Raw genomic sequence first — 23,865 nt, forward strand, 5'->3', positions numbered from 1 at the left:
ATGTTGCTTTCCTTCCTCTACACTCCCTCCCTCCATCTCTGCTCTCTCTGGGGTACATCCTCTCACCCGGCTGGTACCTGTTGTCATGGCACCTCTTTGCTAAGAGACGAATACCCCTACAGACAGTAAGAAAATTCTCAGTGACTCTCTGTCTTTTCTTCTTTTGATCTCTTTTTAGTCTGAGGTTAAACTACTCTTTTGCAACAATTTTGCTTCTAAATATTGTGCTGAACTTTTCCTCGCTGGACTTCTACTGCCTAACTCACTCCCTATGCCAGCTTTCACTCTCCTACATCAACATCTCGTCTCCCTTAGCTCCACGCTTCTCGGAGTATGTTTGGACACGCTGATCCAGATTACTGGTAAAAGATCAGTGAGGAGTTTTGAGGCTATAAACGCTGATTTGAGTGGCTGCACTTAGGTGAAATTGATCCACAGCGTAGCTACAGATCTCTGGATAAGCAATGGCAGCAGAGGCAACAGACTGTACGTAATCAGCCTGAACTGGAACTGCTTGATTTGGAATAAAAAAATGTCTCCACTTTGAAACGTGCCTTAGAATTACATTTTCTTCAGTTAGTCTATTTTTTGTGTCTCTAAATTTATTCTTTTTTTTCATTTTTGCTATTATTGTAATTTTAAATTGATAATTTTAAGCTTAATATTCACAGTAGCTGATAACATTTCTGACAAATAACTTTATTAGGGTTGCAGCTAATGATTATTTTTATTAATGACTTAACCAGACTAAGAATTTTTTTGTTAAAATTGTGAATTGCAGTTTTCCGGAGGCTTTCATTTATTTATGTTTTCTGACTTAAAGCATAAAACCTGAAGATTTTCAATATACTGTTGTATGTGGCAAATAAAAACTGCAAATGGTCACATTTAAGAGGCAGGAACCAGAGATTTTCTTTCAATAGGCTAGCTGATTAATAAATTATTCACTACTGCTGTAAACTTACCCTTTGCATAATGACCTGTGAGGCTATTTTTTATTGCTAGCTGTCGTATATTTGTAGTTTATATATATATATATATATATATATTTTTTTTTTTTTTAATTTGGTGTACAACCTCAGCTGCCGGTGAGTACCAGCTAATAAAGATCATCAGTGCCAACCACTAAATAAACATAGAATCCAAACTCCTGCTTAACAGCTAGATTTTGCACAGCCCCTGATCCATTTTTAACGTCTGTCGCTCTAATTAATTGTCTCTAGTATCCATATGGGCCAGCAGCCCTCCTCTGGTGCACAAGGTTGTCTGCATCTCTCTGTTGTTAATTGGCCTCAGAGAACATCTGCTCCTGTTTTAAGTGATGCTCGGTTTGGCCTGGCTGCCCTGCCTGTCTAAGGTGCCAATTTAATGGGTGTGAGCGGAGCCCACAAGTCTTTCATCGCTCTAATGTCAGCACAATTTTTCTGCAGATTTCATAATATCTGCAGGGAGGAAATGACACCGAGCACAGTCAGCACAGGGTATATCAGAGGCATTGTGATATATAAAGATGAAAAGAGGATAAGCGAAGGTAGGTAAGCGGTGCAGGGTTTTTCCTGCATAGAGGAAGTGCTGGCACCCTTTCAAAGAGCGCCAAAGGAAAATCATCGGTGCCAAAATGATAAGAGTTGAGTCTGAAAATAGCAATTCACATCCTCTCCGAATGGGTGTCATAGCGATTACTCAAATGGCTGTTATACACGCAGAATACAAACTTAAATATGGCATCTTTGATCATCTGCCCCCTTCAAATGCTGAAGCAAAATGAATTTTTTTAACCAGGTTTGTGAATTGTGACATAATAGACATTTGTATTTACCAAATGTTCAGAAATAACATATAAATGCATACAGTTCTGTCGAATAAGTTAACACAGACTCATTGCTTTTACCGAGCATGGACCAATAATGCTGAATGTTGTGTGTAGTCACCCCCCAAAGGCCTATTCTGAGGCAGGAAAGCCCTGTGGAGTCATGTCAAATTGAACTGAAGTGAGCTTTAAACCAACCCTTGTGTTTCCTGTAAAGCAAAAAAATGACACAGCTCCACCAACAGCAGAGGATAGAATAGACATATTTCTTTCTAAAGGCATGTGTTGTAGTATAACGTAAGAATGCTAATAAATGGAATTACTGAACAGACTGTGCCAAAAACTGCAAGCCTCACAAAAATTGATGACGGCACTTCAGCCCTCACAGCAGCTGCTTTCCACTGATAGCAGCAAACCAGCCAATATGACATGTTAGAGAGAGGCATGGCGAAATTAACCGGAGGGAGCCAATTACTTTATATGTATCTCATGCAGCAGGTTAAAAATTCAAAGACAAAACACAGTTACTCACATTTACCATACAACAGCAGTACATTTTGTAGCAGCAAAGGATATATGATTTATAACTTTATGTTCTTCCTGATATTTCAGAAAAAATTAAATCTTTTTGGAATATGGCCTCAATTTAAGGATTCTTTAAAGCAGATACAAGTAAAAATGGTTGGTTGTCTCAGACTTTTGCAAACAAAATTTCAAAAACGCAATGTCCCTGTAACATTTTGACATTTTTATGACATCTCATTTTTTGTAGCCATGTTTTTGGCATATCATTGTTAAAACGGTATTTGGTATTTAGATATTTTATATTTTTATTTGTTTTTGTATTTTGCCTTTATTGGATAACCAGTATTGTATAGCCACTACTTTGACCCACATTTCATTGCCCCAGGTTTCATCAAATAGACAAACAAAGCTGCTCTGCGGGGACATAGTGGTGTATCGTAGTTTTAGACATTACATGACAGACTACCCTTATCGATCACTTTCACGTAGTGCTGCATATTTTGTAGGTAGTGACAGGCATCTTTCCACCCATGACTTCACTGTTTCCTAGACCAGTGAGAGTTTTAAAACTCAGACTGTGAGTCGTAACTGAACCAGGGTTAGTGCACACAGTGTCACTGACATCAGTGTTTCCAGGCTGGAGCAGAGCTATAGTCTGCATAGTCCTCCACAGATATGTATCACACTTTCCAGTCCAATCTTGAGGCGATAGATTATGTAAAAGCAGTAAAAATCCACCTAAATCCAAGACATTCTTGAGGGCCTCTGTGGCCAATTAGTTGCTCAGTTTCCGGACATTTCCATATTCTCTGGAAAAGTGAAAGAACGCATTACTGCTGCCAAGGAAACCCTGCTCCAGTCTACTTTGCGCTGGCCTGACACTCCTCCGTGGGCGTCCATCCCATTGCCTGGAAAACTGGGAATTCCAGGTCACACTTTTGCCATGGGAGCTTAACTCACCACTAGCACATACCAAGTCAGTAGTTTCTGGGAAAAATTAGTCGTCTGTGTAATACTCCAGTGTTTGCTTTTTCTCATTCTTGATGTGGTTACTTAAGCATCTCAGCAGGTTTCACTTATCTCCATCCACTGAATGAACTGGCACAAAATGTTACACAAAAGAAGGAATACCAGTACTTTTGAGACTTCCCAGATTTTTCCATCTCATTCTACCACGAGATTGATTTTTTGGGGGGGTTTCAATATAACAGCTAATAGCGGAATTGCATTTAAACATGGTACACATATTCATCTCCATCTGGAAGAATTTTTTTTATCACTTTCTATCTTTTGCCTTCTTCAATTCAATGTTCTAATTAGTCAGGACAAAAATCTGCAAAATCTATGACATTCCTATGAGCATCAGTGACACTGCTGTGTTCACTAATTCACAAATGCTGATGTGACAATATGCTGAGTTAAGATGGAGAAAATGGTCAATTTTATATTGTCTAAACACCATCATATTAACATTATTTTTAGGTGTTGAACAATATGATTTTCTTTCAGGTTTAAAATTGATTATTTGTAATAAAGGAGACAAAAAAAAACAACAATATTTGACCCAAAAGAGGTTTGCCTTAAAAGTTTAAATATTTGTGTTAAAATTTGGATCACAAACTCCAACACAAAACTTTTTCATTTAATTGTGCTTTTCTTGTGTTCATTTTTTTTCACATTTATCCTTCATTGTTGACAGGCTATTATCTGAACTGTGGAAACAATCAGATACTACTGTGCATGGGCCATTGCTCAATAACACAGAGTACACAATATAGAAAGAGGCAGCTGCATCATAGTCAAAGTAGGCCATTTTTGAAATTAATATATTTTTTCATGAATCCATCTTGAAAAAAATAATCATACAATTAGTCTGAAAAATGTTGAATATCGTACCCAACAATCACCTAGGCTAATAAGCAATCAAACCTAGTTATTGTTGAGCATGTTAGTATGCTAAGTTATGAGGGAGCTCAAACCATTTTGCATCAAGATCCAAAGAACTATAGTCTATTATCACATTTTACAGAATATGCAGGGCTTTGACTCAAAAACCATTAAGTGAATATAAAATCACAAATTTCTAAAGGCATATTCAACATATTACTGCCAGTGCAGAATATATGTTTTACACTCTTTTACACCCTATGTTCGAAGAGTTCATCAACTTGTATACTACAGAGGCAAAACGTAATTTGAATTCCTTTGGCTCTTTGGTGGTACGAAACTGACTCCGAGAAAACCGGCTACTGTTGCTTTATCATGGCAAGCAGGAACGCCGAGGAAACAAAAAGGAGAATGGAGTATGCCCTGCTGTCTTCAATTAGCTGAGTTTCCGTGAGGAGTGTCTGGGACTGGCTACTCTGTCTGTCAGACGGAGTCCCATCCGGCCGGGCCTCTGTGCTCCACATTCCATCCAGAGCTGAATTGTGTTCCGCCCCATTTCAGACGTAAAACGGCGGTTTGGTGCTCCATATTGGAAACATGTGAGAGGAGTGTCATAGAAAGAGCGGCGTGTCATGACAGCTGGGGTCCTCTCAAGTTAAGCAATACACTGCCCTCTGCCAATAATTCTGGTTTTAACTCTACTAGTCGTTATATTAATTTCAACATGATTACTCTGTGAATAGTCATTAAGCATGAACACATGGTACCAGTGATACTCCGCCACAGTGAATGGTTTGTTTTCATGAAAACACCTTACACATGGGGCTTAGATGCTCTGGTGTGGAATTTCAACAGCTGGTCCTGCGCTAATCCACTCATCAGTTAAATTAAAGCTTACTCAGTTGTACAGTAAACGTTGATCCAGGCTGCTGCAGCGTGTCACACGAAACCAGATTGTGTAATCAAAACTACAGTAGTCTGCACTGGACCGCTAGTATTTTCCACTCTGTACAATATCTGGCATAAGATTTTTGTTCCAGTTCAGACACTGTACTCTTCAAAGTCCACATTTCTAGACAGAATACGTCATAATGGGGCCACGTCTTGGTCTCTTTTCAAAGGCTTTTCTAAATGTGACTGAAAAAAAAAAAGCTTTCTTTTTGGCTGAATTTGGAGGACACAACTGGTGTATTACTTGCTGCTCACAGCATCACGACCTGAACTGTCTCTCATCAATTGCTCCTTGGAGGATTCAGGTGATCCCATTTAACTCCGTGATGCTGATGAATTTGGAAATGTTTGACTTTGAGAATTTCTGTAAAGCATCTTCAGGTTTTCTGATGTTGTAGCTTCTCTTATTTCTTTCTAGTTCATGTGTTTTGGAAGATCCAAATTTCTGAAAAAAGACCATCACAATCTAATAAAGCCAGAGAAAGATCTATAAAATATCTTGTTTTGTCTGCCCAACACCCTAAATCTCACAGATATTAGGTTTACTATTATGTAAGACTAAACAAATCTGCAAATCCTGAAAAAAAAAACTTGAGACAGACTCCGTGGTTATTGCCATTTTTGGTTAAAAATCACTAAGTTGACTTGAGTTGCTACTTAATTAACTGTAGATTTATTCATTGTTTAGTTTTTTGAGTGCTATATACAAACTTAACACTAAACTGACCACAAATTTACTAATATGTACTTGAACTGTACTACCTGATACTGATATCACATAAGGATGCCTCCACTCTGTTGGAAAGACTTTTATGTGCCTAGATATGATAGTTCAGGTCAGTCTGAGGCTGCTGTGTGCTCAGAACATTTTGTCCCTACGACCAGTGAGCTACTGTCTCAGCTCTAGGGATGACTTCATAACTCATTTTAGACAATGGCGAAAAAAAGTACCTCATGAAAACTTTATCCTTGAACGTTGACGGTGTTAAGGGATTTTCTCTCTGTGTGGTACTGGTGTGTTTATGCATTTACAGTGAATGATAGTGAAAGTGTAACGTGGCCATCTAGTGGTAAAACTCAATTAGAAAGGCTCATCTGTATCTGCAGTACTGGAGGGCTGTGTGAAAGAGGGAAAAACACCCTATTTTTTTGCACTGCTTTAATGATGAACAAGAGAATGGAGACTGCAGATAGCAGGATATATTTCTCTTCATTTGGGCTATACGCACAGAAATCTGATGAAATGAACCGCAGACAATATTAGGGATGCAAAGGACAGTATGGAAAGAAATGCATGTGTCACCAGATTTCCCATCTCAGTCATACCTGTCAACAGAAAAACACCCACATTTTCGTCTCGCTGCATTTCATTAAACTAAACAACCACTGTAGTCTTATTTTAGTAATACACGGCTTCTAAATGCAGACACGAACACACAAAAGACGCATGAAATAAACCAGCAAAGCCTAATAAACTCAAACTGTCAACCAAGCATGCTCCTGCAGTGTGAGCCTCGAAAACATTACGACCTCAACTCCCTGTCCAAACCCTGGAAAAAATATGAAATAAAAGATTTATCATGTCTGGCGGCATGCACGGCGAGAACAGAGCTCTGCAGAAAACTGTCAGGTCAGTGCAACTGAAATATTTCAGCTTAATCCTGCAGCATTCAGGCTTGTTTCAGGATAGAGATCTACAGCACCAGGGAACAGTGATCAACATTGAGGGAGAAAACTGGCAGGCATCCACTGACTGTTCAGATTTGTGCTTTGAAGCAACACTGACATTTTCAGCAAAGTTATGCATGTATGGAAACACCTGCACAGATCTCCAAATTGTTCATACAGTATAAAATGAAATGAAAGAATTAGACTCTAACGCATTAAGCTCATTAGTCTACACATGCTGGCAACTGTTGGTTTTATCAGCTTCTTAATCTCTCACTCACACACACAGTCTGTCCTACAACCCATTGCGATAAATCACTATCAGAGCCACAAACTCACATATGGAAGCTCTGCTCTCCGGCGATGGCCCAGTCCACAGCACGGCATGAAGGGGACCAAGGAGGGGAGGAATGGACGGCCGTCTCACAGACTCCCTGTCAGGCAGCAGCATGTACTCAGCCTCGGTCCATGCCTGCAGACTTGGCCCACAGGGTTGCGGACCACCAAAAGACGCAGAGGATACAGGCAACGAGGGCAGGAGAGATCCTTGATGGAGGAGTGAGCAGAGGGAGGACTGTCGTATCCACACCAGCCCCCTACTTCTGTCCACCCCTCCCCACGTGTGCACCTCTTTCCCCCGACTCAGAATCTCTAAGGATTCAAAAAGTCAGATTGCGATACTCCCCTCTCCTCCTCATCTTCTACCCATCTTCAGACTATTGCAGCAGAGTGTCCACCAGCTGACAGCGAGTTGCACGTCTGAACTGCCCGTTTACCCCACCCCGAAATCTGTACACACTCCGGCAGATCCTCTGTGCTGTGCTGCCAAATCCTCTGCAGCGCTGCTGTGCTGTAGCGTACAGTTGCAGGCTGGCACACTGCTTCAGCTGCTGGTGGATTTAGACGCACTCATCATCACACACAAGTTCCTTCTCAGCATGAGGAGGTGCAGTTCTGAGTGTCCTTTATTGACCGCTGTCCCTTGCCTCCTAATGGAGGACACCGCCTCTATATTCCCCGCCTCTCCTCTTTCTTTTCATCCAGGGTTCAGTGTGCTCAAAAAGCTTGACATACACACTCGGGCTTCCTTGGCTTCCCCTTCTTTCCCTCAGCTTTTATTGCTTCTTCACTCTTTTCCTCTTTTCCTATATGTCATGATTCAGTCCTCATTTCCCCTCGTACTTTCCTTGTGTGATTGCTTAGGACAGATGCTGAGACAGCTACTGGTTGCTGAAGAGACTGCACCGTGCTTTCATGTTACAGAAGCAGTGTGTGTGTCTCGTGCTGAGAGTGGACTAGCAGCACAACTATGTCTGTGGTGCAGAGGGAAGTCACTCACACAGTTCTGTCGGGCCAGAGTGCCGAGTGTGACTGCAGGGTTGGTGTGATTGTTTCTGCCCTCCTTCCCATGACACACCTCCTCCCCGTTCTCGTCCTTCCCCACCGCGTTCAGGTGATTGATTCCAGAGCGACATGCCACCTCACTGCTGCATCGTAACTGCTGTGTCAGCCAGAAATGTGCACATTTGCCTCATGTCTCAGAGTTCATTGAAAGATACGTGTTGGCGGGGGCGCAGAGGTAATATTAATACACACAGCATGACTGTGGAAGTGTTTTTGCATCTCATCTGGCAACAAGGGCAGTTGAGTATGCAGCATCAGGGACTCATTGAATTTTAATGATTATCAGTGCCTTTCCCTGCAATGACTTCATTTAAATCCTCACAGTAATGCAGTTTGCAATTGACGTAACAATATTAAAATCTCTTTAGAGAGACAGTTTTATGAGCATTAATGGAAACCTTTCCTTGAAATTTCCTTTTTTAGTAAATTAATAAAAGTCTCTCATCTTACAAGAAAGTGTCCAATTTTTCAGCGCAAAATACTGCAAAGATGGTTAATTTTACCATGACTGCATAAACACTGGTTTTAGCCCTGTTCAAAATGGGCTGTTTGAGTGTCTGAAGGTGAAATACAGTTCATCTGCTGGCTTCCCTTCAGGAAGAAGACTCTCTCCATATCTATGCCTGACAGAGGGAAGCAAAACAGTTGCCCACAGGGCAGCGGACAAAGACATGAATGAGATTGTATAACTAGGACTTTCTCTCTGAGTGATCATTTTACATGGAAATAGTGCAGAATTCACTGTACAGCCATTTCTCCATTTACCTTATGCGTATGGTCAGTTTGTCAAGCAGCATTGCAGTAATAAAATCAGTATTTTAGCAGTCTAGAGCAGCAGGTTGCAAATAGCTCTAATACATCATCTTAACAGGCTGTGTTTTAGTCTTTATATCAAACTTGTTCTGCTGTCTGACAACCGACTGAAGAATATGTAAATCAGAACAGCTTAATTGAGAATTCGGTTGTATTAGAATACAGGATATGCTTACATTGAGAGCAGGAGAGAAACAGAACAGATGTAAACACAAGCTGAGTTTAGGTTACACTGATGCACAACAAGTGAAATGAAAACACAGTCAAAGCCAGTAGTTGTTCATTGGTTTCAAATTGGGCTTAAAGTTTCCCGTCTTTGAATGTCTCTCAGCAGTTTCCATAGAGCTCTGACCTGTTGGCATACGATCACAACTAATGGTGACAACAGCTGCACAACATGCAAACATTAAGGATTTTTCTATTGTTATGGTGACACAAAAAAAAAATAATTCCATTAGATCTACAGTTCATCAGATGCTGGGAGTGCATAAAGACTCGAGTTCACTCTTGCAGCAAACATCAGAACAGTTGGTGTGCTTTGCTTGTTAGAGTTAGAAGAATCAGCTCTACAAAGTGAATGAAACTGGTGGATTGTAAGCCAGCTGTTGTTTCGTAATAGCTCATCGCACAAACAAAGCATAATTTGAATAGTACAATTTGGAAACAGAGCTAGCTTGTTTGGCTCACAAGGTTAAAATACCGCCTTAGAGACAATATTTAAGATTTCAAGCCGATTTCAAACAACACTGCGCAGTTTTCAGTGGCACAGGTGTACGTGGTCTCAATATGTAACCTTATATTTGGTATTTTCCCCATCCTGTCATCTTCTTTTAACCTCATGCAGCCTCATGTGCAGTGTGCTCTATCTTGGCATTCTGCAGAGCTGATTCTGATGCTAAAGACATCATCAGTCACTATCTTTGTTGTTCCTCTGGGATGCCACAGACTGCAGTTTGTCAGTAGAATAACAACATGATTGCTTCTGTCAGATAATGCTGTGTCAAGATAAAGACAAACTGAGTTTTCTGTCTCCATGGATCAAAACTGATACTCATTGTTTTCACCAAGCACATACTGCTTATGAAAACAAATTATCCAAGATGACAATCCATATCGTGCTTCATTCCTTAAGCCAAAGGGTTTCACTGAGATTATAAGAAATGTAACAAAGCGGTGCCTAAACTTGGCTCTTTTATTAGGTTTGGGTTCTAGTGACAGGCTCTTCATGAGAAATGTTTCAAGGTTAATTGATTCATTAAGCCCAGAGTCAGTCTTTTATCTATTGTGGAGTAAACATGCAATCCACAAAAATTCGAGGTTTAATCTTTAAAAGAAATAGTTTTTGCTGATTAAATAAATATTCTACAGGAAGTTGGATGTGACGAACTGTAAATACAAAAGTCATAGTCTGTGGTCAGGCCTGGCTCTCTCCCAAGTTTAAAAAATCCACCTACCAGGACACTGATTTTTACACTTATGGGTTTTGTACAGTGTAAGCAAACAAGATATGGCATACTAATTAGTGAGCTTCAGTGGTGCTGTTAAAAGAGATGTTATTTTTGGACGCCATCAGTCTAGTTGTTTCTTCTCTTTCATATTCTTTATGCTAAGCTAGGTTTAGCAAGACTTTAACATGGAAGTAAAAGAGTGTTTCCCAAATTGCTGAACAATACCTCTGAAAGATTTGAAATTAAACTTAATAAAAGACCAGTTCTGTTTTGCTGAACAAGAAGAGCATTTCTGGACACAGTGACCCTGTACAGATGGTGTATAGCCAGTTGTAGAGCTTTGTGTTCATCAGTGATAGTATCAGTATCTATATATTTCCTCTGGTCTGACAAACACTAACCCCAACATAAACCTGGCATCGTCTTTCATCAGTGTTGAAGCTTCTTTAGTTTACTGCCAATATTTCACAGGCTGACGTGTCTGCTGTGATGGAAAAGCATCATTATAAACAGAGAGCTGTGCACCTTACAGTGAGAGTGGAATCCTATCTATCAGTTAACCTCTCAAAGGCTGTCCCCCTCTGAGAAGTAATCATCGCTCAGCTGCTGACGCCATGAATAATACTACAGGGAAACATGTCTGCACAATAAAATATTACCTGTTTAATTTAGGTTCATTGCGTGCTTTCTGAATCAACCTTCCCAACTATACCTGAGGTACTTCACTCAAGTTGCTGCATGTTTTCATATGAGTTATAACATACACCATACCATTACACACCAGGAGGTAGAACCCTGCTGTGATCAGGCAAGTCATACAAGAGTAAAAGGCGTGTCTGTTTTCCTCCTAGGTCTCCATCCCTTCCCAGAAGACAGTCGCAATCAATCACAGGGGCAGCAAGAGTGAGCTTTCAAGGCATGAGAAAGAGCTAATTAAATGAATCCATCTTATGATTAAAACATAAAAAGGGATGGGATACGTGCCCGTTACATCTTAGCTGTGAGAATTTCTTACTTTTTTTGAGGTTAATGTGATAAAAGCTGAATATCTTTGGATTCTGCACTATTTTCCATTTTGAATTTGAAGATGTCACCTTGAACTTTAGGAAAGTTTTCACAATTTTATGACATCTTATGAGCATAATAATTAAAACATGACCAATAAAACAACATCCAAAACCATGGATAATGCAATAACATTCAGTTACAGGTATATTTATGAAAAAAACAACTGAAGCTACTGTAGAAAATTCCCAGCAACACACAACATGCATTTCATGGCTTGCTGCACTAAATTCACTAATATATGATGATAATCACTACAAATTTACCAAGTGTGAATGATTAGCATCACTTTTCACCTGTAACATGCTGCGTCCATCCTTGTTTCTGATATGGTATTTTGGATGGACAATATTTTATTGCAAGCAGAAAGCAGTGACCTTGTCCACTACAGGTGCATGCAAACACTGCCAAATAATTCAGTCTTCACTGAACACAGTAAGTATGGGCAAGAGAAACTTGGAATCACATCAATCGTAGAATCAAATGCAAATGAAGCCTCTTTAAGTAAAATCTTTAAGGCCCTCTGTTTACAGTATGTAGTTTTTCTTCTTTTTCATTTGCTTGTCACTTACTTAACAATAAATTCCCTTTATGAGGCTTTAGCAATTTAGTAAAAATTACACGGAGACATGCTGGCAGTTATAGATCCTATGACTAATTTATTTTTTTCTACTGGAGGACATAATGCATATTTTACATGCTGATTTGGTTACAGTTGTGACAGTACTCCAAGTTAAAAACCCACAATAACATGTGTTTCCACTAGGTGGCAGTCTGATGCCACAGTGAAGGCTGACTGTGCAGCAGCTGCGGTTTACATTTTCACATAAGAACAGTATTTTACCCCAGGCATCATAACTGCAGTTTGGTGCCAGAGATTACATATGGCTTGCCAGAAATATTTACTATTGGGAAAATCTCGACATTTGTTCCTCAAAGCTCGGAAAAAGGTCTGCAGGGTTAATGCTATACTTCAACCTTCAAAGATTTCCAGTGGCAGCCTCTCCATACCACCAGACTGTATGTAACATATCCATTACATAAAAACACAAGGTTTGCCAGATTTGATAAGCATCGGAGCCATAACAAGCTCTCTGCGTCATCCGTTTTCTCCATTAAGTAGAAAAAAATAATCTAGGGAATGATGAGAAAGAAAAGCGCTTGCAATCACTGCGAGAATGGGTAGGGGCTTCCTGTGCTCACCACAACCTTTCATCACCAAATCCATTTCTGAAGCCTGAATGTACAGACGGAGCAGACAGAGAGGGTCAAACTACAGCAGTGTATCACGGAAAAGTTAGAGCAGCAGGAGACATCATGAGACACTTGTATAGAGATAGAGGTGAAAGAGACAGAAGGAGGCGGCAACACAGAGGGGAAGTGGGAAGCTTGGTGCAGCCATTTACATAAATATAACGAGTGTGGGAAGCAGCAGGAGGTTAATTATGACATAATGCCATGTGAGTTACGCAAGTCACTGTTTGAGCAACTGTCTTTCAGATTCTATTTTCTATAGTATATCAAGTTACACTCATCTGAGCAGGTGCTTTTCATACCAAATTTATCTTGTCATTTTTCTCTTACTTAAATTGTTGCTCAGGTGGTAGAAAAGGTTGTCGCTTCGATCCCCAGCCCCGCTACAAGCCGAAGTGTCAATGGGCAAGACAGGAAACCCCAAATTGCTCACGATGACAGGCAAGCACTTTACATGGAAGCTCTGTCAGAATTGGTGTGTGAATGTGTGAATGAGGAACACATTGTTCAGCGCTTTGAATACTAATAAGATAGAAAGGCGCTGCATAAGTGCAGATCATTTACCATTTGCTAACTTGTTTCTTGTATTTTTAAACAAACAAATAACATGAAAATACAGTTTCTCATATTCTGCTGGGTCACAAACTCCATGCTGTTCAGAAGTAGAAGTGTCAAAAGTTCCAAATTCATACCCATCTGTATCCAGTACCTATCAAATAGAGAGGCGATTTCAAGATTCTGGTGAGCGCTTCCAAAACCCGCCTACACTTGGTGTCTGTCTATACATCTGACATCTCTATCAAAGAGGCACAGGGCAGCTTGACACCCTTCAGTGGAGCTTATCTGACAGTTCCTCAGTCTTGAGTGAAAATAAAAGTGATGAGGCATTCATCATTAGTGATTTTACATTTTGTAATCACCTGACAGTAGAAACATCCTTGAAAATGAGGTGTCTTCTTTAATTTGATACTTATGACAAATGTTTAAAGTCTTACTTTTAAGCAATCCATCTACTTGAGTTTAATCCCATTGTTTGTACTGTGCTTTGTTTCTCACTCTCTGTAAAGTGCTTTGTTAACTCTGTTTTTAGAGAAGCGCTATATAAAGAAAGTTTATTATTATTCAGGGTCATGAGGGACTGGATCATTTCCCAGGATGCATTAGGCAAAAGCAGACACTCTAAAGACAGTGCGAGTCTACAGATGGACACTCATATTGGACACCTATGGGAAGTTTAAAGTTTCAAACAGGACCAGAAAATACAGCATTCAAGGTTCTACAAGTATTTGGTTTGACAAATGACCAAAAACAAGACAACAAGCAATATCTATTGTCACAAGGCTTACAAATTCATACTGTTGAAGTCCCTGGATCAATATACATCCATACAAAACTGAAATAAGTGCATCTGGCAGGTTAAATAGTAGAGTTGGTCTTTTGAAATCAGCATTGTTAAACAGCACAGTTTAGAGGAATACATATTTTGGGAAATGATTGATGCAACTCTCCAATCCGTAAGATAAAATTGAGGGTATAAACAGCAGTTGGCTAGCTTAGCTTAGTAGGCTATATATAGACATATAGATAATGGCTGGCTTTTCCTGAAGTTTAAAAAAACTGCTTACCAACTAGTGAATTATTTGGGGAAAACACCCAACTGCAGTTTTTCTCAGATATTTCAATGTATTTGTGACTGACCAATACTATATCAGACACGAACCAAAGGTGTGACTGTCAGAGGAGGAGGACCACATGAATTTGCAAAACTCTTGACACAAAAGTTTAAATCCTGGGTTACATGTGCTGCACAACATATATCTTAATAAACAGCCTTTGCAATTTGCATTGATTCAAATTGCAGTTTCAATTGTTCAGCCATATTATCTGCACCTTTAAAGCTCACAAAACATTATATCTACACTGTATGCCTTTGTTCAAATATGTGCAAAACCTGAAGTATAGAAATTTGAGTAGGTTAAGTTTGAGTCTATGCTTGCTGTCTGAAAACTGCTCAGAAATAGCCACATAATATCTTTCCAATATGTTTTTACACTTTCCAGTTTTCATGCTCCACTAAGCTAACTGGTTCACTCTCCTATTTTACCTTACTGATGTGAGAGTCAACGTTTTCATTAACTCTCAGCAAGAGAGCAAATAAACACATTTCCAAAGGGAGACAAATGTGTATCAGCTTTTCTAAACTTGATGCTCAACCATCTGTTTATGTACCACATGAGAAAAGGGTTGACATACACAAGTTAAATGGCTGTAAAATGAACTCCAAGTGTTCAAACAATGATGTAGATCAACTTTATGATCCTAATCTCTATATTATTTATTAGAATCTATAATCTCGCAGCATTTGCCATAAACAGATGGACACTAAAAGGCAAACCACACAATCCGCCATCGGTGAGATTGTTTGTGTGCTTATACTGCAGAGCTAGACCACCTCCACATAAATAAAAATAAACCATCCACCTGACGATGCTGAAGTTTGCTAACAAATCTGCGACAGCGCTGCCCCTCTTCAGTCTCAATGGAGTGTCGAGCTCCAGTTAAACACCGACCTCGCTACTCCCACGGCTGAACAGTCTGGTCTGGCCTGGACCTCCATCCTTCCCAGCCTCCTCCATACTCCCCGCGGGCATCAGGCCATGACCACAGGGAACATCCCTCATCATTTCTCTCGCAACCTACTCTCTGTCTGCCCTCTGCCCTCTCTATCTGTAGGAGCATGAGTAATTCGGGTTTTTGGGAGCTGTTTACATGCAGTTACTGGAAGACTGACTTTATGATGCTCCGAGCTGCGTTGGAATCGACCACAAGGTGACCCTGATGAGATGCTTTTAAGACGCCTACAAAAATGAAAGGACTCTGAGGTTTAAAAACAACAGGTCAGACAGGAGGGCAAGCAAAAGAAAATATACAACAGATCATTTAAAATCTTAAGCCCAGTCATGCAACTTTAACTGTTTATAGTGAAGACAGGACCAACTGGCAAAATGATGAATAGGCAGTGAGATAATCACACAGAAGTTACTTTCATACTTTCCCGGGACGGTGGTAGTTTAGCAATTTAGATACAACCTCATTTGTCTGTGAAAAGTCTAAATAATCACAGTCAGCATGATTGAGCACGCGTGAGGGTAAAATAAGGTCAGATCAAAACTGCTGTTATGATAATAGAATTGAATAACAGTATTTACACTATTATCCAAACAGAGGAGAAGTTACTGGAAGGTCTGCTATTTCTGGGGGCCGTCTTGCAGCAAATATCTAAAAGAGGATATTTCTGCCCAGCATACAAAAGCTTCACTGACCCTCAAACACACCACTCCTCTACTCTACTCTCCACATCCTTCTGCTATCTCTTTCTTGAATGGTCTCTTGTTTCGGTAGGATGTGGTGTTATGGTGCAGATTAACAGTCATTCCCAGCTGAATTTAGTGATGACTGACGGTAGGGGAACTCCTCATTTGGGGACGAGACTGTGGGAATGGGCACAAGCTCCCATGGGTGGCAGTAAAATAAGGCAATTTCTCATTAAATAGCTCCAGTTGAGTTGGATAGGCTCATTCAGAAGTTCTTTGTGTCTGTGAGATGAAGCAGACAGTAGTTCAGGAGGTGCCATTTTGCTCTGCTCTGTTCCAGGTTCCCCTCACTCTACTGCTGCTGTGCCAAAGATGAGGCGATCTGTGCCTCCTCCAAAAAAGGCAGAAACATTTAGGCAGGAGTGTGCATCTTTAACCCAGGCCCATCCTGTCCTTGTGCAGGTCTGCTCAACAAAGACCAGACTCGTCGGTTGTGTACCTCGCAGGGTCTGCTTTATAACAGACCACTGTATCGCTGCTGCACTCAAAGCACTGATGATGCTGCTCAGATGAGAAGCTTTCACTTAACATACTGTACCCAGCAGTGTTTACAGAAGGCTTTCACTGCGATGCACATCTTATCCCTGATGGATGATGATGACTGAGACTGAGCTCTTATGCCAGTTTGCATTTGCTGTCAGGTATTTACAGAAACACAGACACACAATTAAGTGTTCAATTCCAAAGTGAAGGAACCATGGCCAGAAAACTGAATTATATTTCATGATATTCTTGTATGGTGATCAAAGTCAGTCTGGTCCATAAGTAGGATGGCTGTAATTCCTAAACGGTCAATGCAATATCTTTTTTAAAGTCCTTGAATTAAAGCACACTTTAATCACAACTTGGTTGCTTCATTTAGTCTACGGTGGTTGTGTACAGTGAGAAAAATATGAAAAACTTTGCCCAAATTCTTATGGCTTTAAATGCACATTTTCCTCATACCTTTTCAAAAAAAAAAAACATGTCGCTATATGGTATGCATTTTTTTATTCATTAGGTAACTGATTGAGAACTGACTGCAGGAGGAAAGACAAAGATGGAAAAAGGTATGCAGCAAAGGTCCAAATTTAAACTGGGTGCACAGAGGTGCCCAGAAGAATAAATTACATTAGAGCTTAACTGTCTTTCTTACCTGGCGAACAAGGCTGTTGGTTGTGGTGTCGGAGGAGGTGCTGCCGTCTGAACCTTTAAACCGGCCTTTTCTTCTAGCTCCTTTGCCTTGAGACTTTACAGCCAAAAAGAACAGAGTGAAATTGTTAAAGAATTAGTTCACTACTTTTCAAACGTATCTTAATGCAGTACTTGCAGGGCTATATGTACAATTAAGCTATTTTTTGTTGCTATTATAGTTATGTTCATACTAGGCATCAACAATACAAGAACACACTAAAACAATTCTGGTGTTACAGATAAGAGACACAATTTACCTGTATAAAAATGCATTCAAATTCTGTAGGAGATCATTTTTATCATCCGTTACATAGTTTCCTTTATAAAATGTCAGAAAACACCAAAAAATGTCCAAATTGATGACTTAAAATGTTGTGTCAGACCAACAGTTGAAAACTAAATGATATTCATTATTTACAGTGATGCGAAACTAAGAAAATGCTCAGGTGCAACCAGAGAAAACAGAACATTATTTTAAATAATATGTGAACAATATAGAGTGGAAACTATTTGATGAGTGAATCATCAGAAAGTGAATAAATATTCTGACTTACTGGTTCAATTGTACTCCCAGTGCTACAGCCTTTGTCTTTGTGTTTGCACAGACAGTTTCCTTGCTGAGCTACTATGTAGAGATGATACCAGAAAGTGGTATTTTTACACTGAAAAGACTCATTTAGGAGAAATCCACTTGTATAACTGAGATTGGAGAAGCCTCACATCTGCTCAACTTTATAATGCAATTTTTTTTATCCCTTGTCTAATTGACTGGTATCACACTGAAAGGATGTTATCAGTTTCAGGGATTACGTCTGCACGCAACTATTGTTTTACACAAGACTTAATATAAATGCAAACCTCCCAGTTGTGTGGAGGCATAGAACTTCACTGTTAGTTAAATTAGTGTAGCTTACAGTGTTTTATCTGAGGTGTAATATTATGACAGGTGTCACAAGATGATGTTAATTACGTGGGTGGTCTACTGTGTGAGCTGACAAGATGAGGGGCTGGAAAAGTTATGCACAAGTGCTCCTATTGCATATGTTGCCAATAGCAACTAAAAACCACAAATTCATTTCAAATCAGCCTTTTATTCCAGCCCACTCCCCCGGGACACATAAATCATGCATATAAAAAGAGAGCACAGAGGCTGTTTCTATGTAGACTGGTTTGAGTTGCCAAGAGAGAGAGACTGGACAACCAAACAAAAATAACATATCATACATGTTGAACACTTTGCTGTGTGGAAAAATGACAATGTATAATCCACTTTTCAGTATTTTTTTAGCACACTACCTTCCATAATGCATTCTACTTTACATTCCCACAGACTAAAGCAGTGGTGACAAATAGGGCTGAATGATTAGGGGAAAATATCCAATTTTTCTGACAGACATCTGCGATATATTTTTTTTTAAAAGTCACTCTTCAGTTCAGTGTTCACTGTGTAATAGATTTAAAACACATGATCGAGCCTTTCCACATGAGATAACATCAAAAGTGTGACTGTCACACAAGGAGGACGGAATGAATTTGTAAAAAACTGAGTTTGACAAACACTGCATAATGTATACAGCCCAATTTACTGGATTCTATATGATTTCGTAGTTCCATTGCTTCATATTGCAATTTCAATGTGAAAGCGATCAGTTGTTCAATCCTAGTGTGCAGTAAATTTACATTAGAGTACAGTAATGCTACCAAATACACTACAATTCAGGTGGACATATGGTACTTATTTTAACTGACAGCTGTAGTTTTCTGGTCAGAACTTATTCAAAACATCTGACAAGTTGTTAAAAATCTGAGTTTATCCAAGCTGCTACAATGTTAAAAGTGAGCTTGCATTCAACCTTAAATAAACCAATATATAGTACAAATAGCTATTTTTCTGATAATAGCTTGTCTACTTCTGGACAGTATTTTTGCTCGAATAAGGATTCGAATACATGAGAAAACTGGTCTAAAATGGCACTGTATGAAAATTTTAGATTAGATTTTTAAATTAAACTACCAGGTTAGTCAAATTTCAGATCAGTCAGCGTATTTTAACAGTGCAGTATGAGTACTTTTGCTTAAGTAAAGGGTTTAAATACTTGACTACATATCTAAAATGGCTTTGTCTGGAAATTTAGGAAGAAATTTGACTAAAGTACCAGACTAGTCAACTTTCGCGTGTGTCAGAGTATTTTTACAGTGTAGTATCAGTACTTTCAGTAGCTTAGCTAAAGGGTTTGAATACTTGACAGTGGATCTAAAATGGCTTTGTATGAACACTTTTAGATAGAAATTTGACGAAACTACCTGGTTACATTAGTCTGAGTATTTTTACTGTGTAGTATTTGTACTTTTGCTTGAGTAAAGGGTTTAAATACTTGACTACTTGTCTATAATGGCTTTGTCTGCGAATTTAAGTTAAAAAAATATCAAACAAATAGGTCAAAACTTTAGATAAATTTAAATAAATGCATTCATTGAACTAATATAACATTTAAACACGGATTCCAACCTGATAGTGAGAGTTTACGCATCAACTTGACCCACAGCAGCATAAAGAAAACGCTAAAATAGCGGTAGCGACGACATTTTGGATCAAAATCGACCGTTAAAAATTCAAATTTCTGGGCTCACGCGACCTACGTAATAAAAAGTTAACGGATCCAACCATGAGGCGGCGACGAAAGCGGACAGGTGGAGGGCAGGTGAGCGTGTTTGACCTCTTTTAGCAAAGCTAGCTTAACAAAACTGCCGGTAAATGTGAATTAAAGTGAACTTTAAATCAACGTACTTGTAACATCGGGTGTTCCAGTGAGTCCATGTGCTTGTCCGGAGGTGTTGCTGCTCTTGTCTTGGGAGTATTATTGACGACCATCACACCATTTTAAAAACACTCAACAGAAGCTCTCGGCTCGGGCACAAGTCCCAGTTATGTCCGCGAGAAAAGCTAAAGCGCATTTTTTTTCTTCCTGTTGTTGTAGTTTTGAAACAGTAACTTAAAAGAGTGAACAGAAAACGAGGCGCTGCCGCTCGGCTGGCACCGCCAATCTTCAAGTTTCTTTTCCCCGGAGTCAAAGGAGGAGCCTGTGCGGAAGAGGCTTGCAGTTTGTTCTCAAGTTCAGGTGGTGATGTGATGATGTGAATTCTCGGATATTATAGCCTTCAGCATCACAGAGCCTCCTCATCAGTGCTCTCCTACCCACACTGGCTGAGAGCTCCTCATGCTCCATGCGCCCTCATCCAACGCCAACACCTCTGCCCCCTCACAGCACGATAGGATGGAGATGAATAACAGCAACCTAACAAAGAATCAGCATGAATATGACTGAAAAGCATAAATGCAGAGTAAACGAGATTGTTAAAACTGTGCAAGTGGGTGAGATTATCCCCTTAAAAATCAGTTGATACCAATTAGGAGATGCATTATCCAGCAATGTGCAGCCTAATTGTCATTTAAGCGTTTTTGAGTCTTTACTAACTGAAAATCTGGTTATTGTTGATCTCTAGTAGCATAGGTGTAGATTTCAGTGGGTTAGGACCATTTTAAAACAAAAAACACAAGAAGACATACAAGAAAATTGTGCACATTGGTTCAGCAGGGATGATAATAAACTAGAAACGTCGATTTACTGATGATAAAATATGTGAAGAGCCTTAATCTTTTTTATTCTGAATTATTACCTAGTATGTACATGCAATTGGTGTTTACACAAAATAGACTTTTTTTTTGATAAATTAGTGCAGAAAATGGCCCAAATTGGTGCAGAAAAATCCACCGGAATGCATGATACGAACTGTTTAGTGCTCAAAAATTTCCCAGGATTCCTCGCTTAATGCTTCCCCTCCAATTCCCCTCGTCCACACATCTGGCCACACCTGGAGGAAACAGGGCTGAAAAATGCAGATTGTTCTCAGCCAGAAGAAGAAAATGTGGAACTATATGGCAAAAGATTGCACAGGAATGCATTCTGTAAATACTGAGGCTGATTATTAGTGGCAAACGGCTAACACACAAGTGATGACTGAAGTGTAAAGATGAGTTTTAGACTATATACCTTTTGGCTGCATGCAGTCGTGGTAATTTATAGTAGAAATGAATGGATTTCTTTAGGACTGCATCCAAAAGTGGCATTTATTGTTGATTCATCTGATTGTTTTTGCAGATAATTGTTTATTCCACTAAATGTAAAAGAAATAAACCTTAGTCAAAACCCAAGCCATTTATAATATGTACAATTATATAAAGCAGAGAATAGCAACAGATATTTGAGAAGAAGTAACCAAAGAAGTAACCTTTTTTTTTTTCTGTTGATCAATGAAATAGCTGAGTACTCGTTTCGGCTATATTAGTGAAATATTTTCTAAGACAGATGATTTTTTTTCATGTCGCTGACTATTCCTACCTACTCACATGAGTAAAATTAAAGGTACTCCTACTTAAAGTCTCTGTGTGTGTATTGAGCTGTGATGCATTACATTTTAGTTCGGCCTATCCAATGAAATGAGACCATTTAAACTTAATGCTGCACTTTAAGAACCCCTTCCCCAGACTTCTTCTTAACCACTGACACTTTCCTAAGTATTGTTATTCATTATTGCCCTCTAGTGGTGTCATGTGCATTTGAATTTTAAAGGGCCTCTCCATCAATTTTATCCCTCAAATGGGTTTACTACTTGTGGTTAGATTCTCTCAGCCTATGATAGCAGTTATATAATGAGATGTGCAACTCCAGAAAACCTTAATTAAAGTCTGAAAAATGACATAGAATTTTTTAAAGCATTTTTCAACTGGAAACTGGATCACAGAGACCTTTTATCTCAAGAATAAAAAGAGTTGATTATAGGTGTGGGATGTACAGTGGTTAGCACTGCTGCCTTGCAGTTCGAAGATCTCCGGTTCGCATCCCGGCCTGGGCCTGGAATCTTTCTGCATGGAGTTTGCATGTTCTCCCTGTGCATGTGTGACTTTTCTCTGGGTACTCCGGCTTCCTCCCACAGTCCAAAAACATGCTAAGGTTAACTGGTGACTCTAAATTGTCCATAGGTGTGAATGTGAGTGTGATTGTTTGTCTCTACTCTATGTATGTGTGGATTAACTACTCAGACTGGTACACATCATGATTTTTGACTTCTTGAAAATAAGATGATTCTGTAACATGTTGAAATATTGAGGGTACTCACTCATATTCAAGGAAAAAAGGCGACAACAACAGGTGCAAATCATTGTTTTCAGTCAGAGCCTTTTGAATCAAAGGGAAAACATTCTTATATTTCCTGTTCTGTGTCTCCCTCTTAGCTTTTCCTATTGTTTGTGTGTTCTGCTGCCCTGATGACACCCGAGCTGAACTCTTCTCCTGACAGGTCTCTGCTGAGCAAGTAAGGATACTCAGTGTTCACACCAACATGGCCCAGATAAAAGCATTTCCTTCCTCACTCCTGGCAGCAGTTGCCTTGAAAAGACGCTCACAAGCCAAAAAAAAATGCCTCTTTGGTGCAAAAGAGCAGATTTACACACAAACGAGTAGGCCTGAAGCTTTCCTGGAAATGCCAAAGGGGTCGGCATTTCTAAAATAACAGCAAAATTGCTAGAATAAGAGAAAATCCAATGGACTTCCTTCTATTGTTTGAACATTACTCGGGAAGTCACAGTAAATGGTGTCAGCTTTTTCTGACATGATAGCCAAATAATCTCATGACACTGTCAACAGAACTGACTTCGCAGTTTGATAATAAGCCTAGAATGGCAAATTAGCATAATCACCATGAAAACTGTGCAATGAAGCTAATCCCCCTGCACAAATAAGGTAAGTGCTTGACAGCTGTTTGCTTAAATTTTACAGAAATATGTTGATGCTGCAAGCACCCGAATTTAATCGTAGCGAGCTGATTAAAAAGGACAAAAAAATCCTCTTTCAAGCCCACTCAGTCTTTCAGTATCACAAATCCAATTTTATGTACAAATAAGTTGATTTACTGTTTTTCATTTATCTCATTGTGTTGATGTATTCATCATATTCTCTTCTTCCTCCACCTCCTCCTGCAGGCCCACTCTGACCGGTAAAGAGCGTGTGCACTGTGTGGGTCGCATCGATGCCGAGTTTCTGTCTTGTACAGCAGCGAGCATTAGTCATCCAGGTTGGTGGATGAAGAGAACAAGTACCTCAGGTGGGTGGAAGTGCCCTCATATTGGATCACAGAGATGCCTCAAAAACAAAGAACAATGCATCTGAGATGAGAAGCTGAAAGGGAGAAACGTTTTTCAAAACGGGCCCTCAGAAATAACTGTATTTGAGAGCAGCTTATGCCTGACAAAGAGCTTTTCTTTGTACCTAATATTAGAGTTTCTCATTAAGCCAATCAGGTTTTGTATATTTATAAGTAGTCCAGATGTAGGTCATGCTCAATAGGTGTACATAATTTACTCATAATTTCTCCAGTTTCCTGGAAAGCCCTACTGCATTTAATTTGTTGGTTATTATTAGAAAAAAAATATTGA

General features: G+C 39.5%; 1 protein-coding gene and 1 long non-coding RNA gene across 4 annotated transcripts in view; one reads left to right on the top strand and one right to left on the bottom strand.

Moving 5' to 3' along the window:
• cacnb2a (calcium channel, voltage-dependent, beta 2a) overlaps positions 1–20,543 on the bottom strand; it is a 70,920-nt gene extending 50,377 nt beyond the window's left edge. The window contains exons 1-2 of one of the 3 annotated variants that reach the window (XM_055007014.1): positions 20,161–20,543; positions 17,335–17,427 (exon numbers count right to left, since the gene is read on the bottom strand). In XM_055007014.1, coding sequence (XP_054862989.1) covers positions 17,335–17,427; positions 20,161–20,244 — 177 coding nt within the window. In that variant the 5' untranslated portion in view covers positions 20,245–20,543. Of the gene's footprint in view, positions 1–7,180; positions 7,776–17,334; positions 17,428–20,160 lie in introns of those variants that run through there. The other 2 variants (XM_055007016.1, XM_055007017.1) reach the window with 2 other exon arrangements.
• Positions 20,034–23,535, top strand: LOC129347985 (uncharacterized). Its single transcript, XR_008600359.1, has 3 exons — positions 20,034–20,074; positions 22,666–22,745; positions 23,413–23,535. It is a non-coding gene; the product is annotated as an uncharacterized LOC129347985 (long non-coding RNA).
• The last annotated feature ends 330 nt before the right edge of the window (positions 23,536–23,865 follow it).

This window comes from Amphiprion ocellaris, chromosome 22, assembly GCF_022539595.1.
Source record: "Amphiprion ocellaris isolate individual 3 ecotype Okinawa chromosome 22, ASM2253959v1, whole genome shotgun sequence".
Classification (NCBI taxonomy): domain Eukaryota; kingdom Metazoa; phylum Chordata; class Actinopteri; family Pomacentridae; genus Amphiprion; species Amphiprion ocellaris.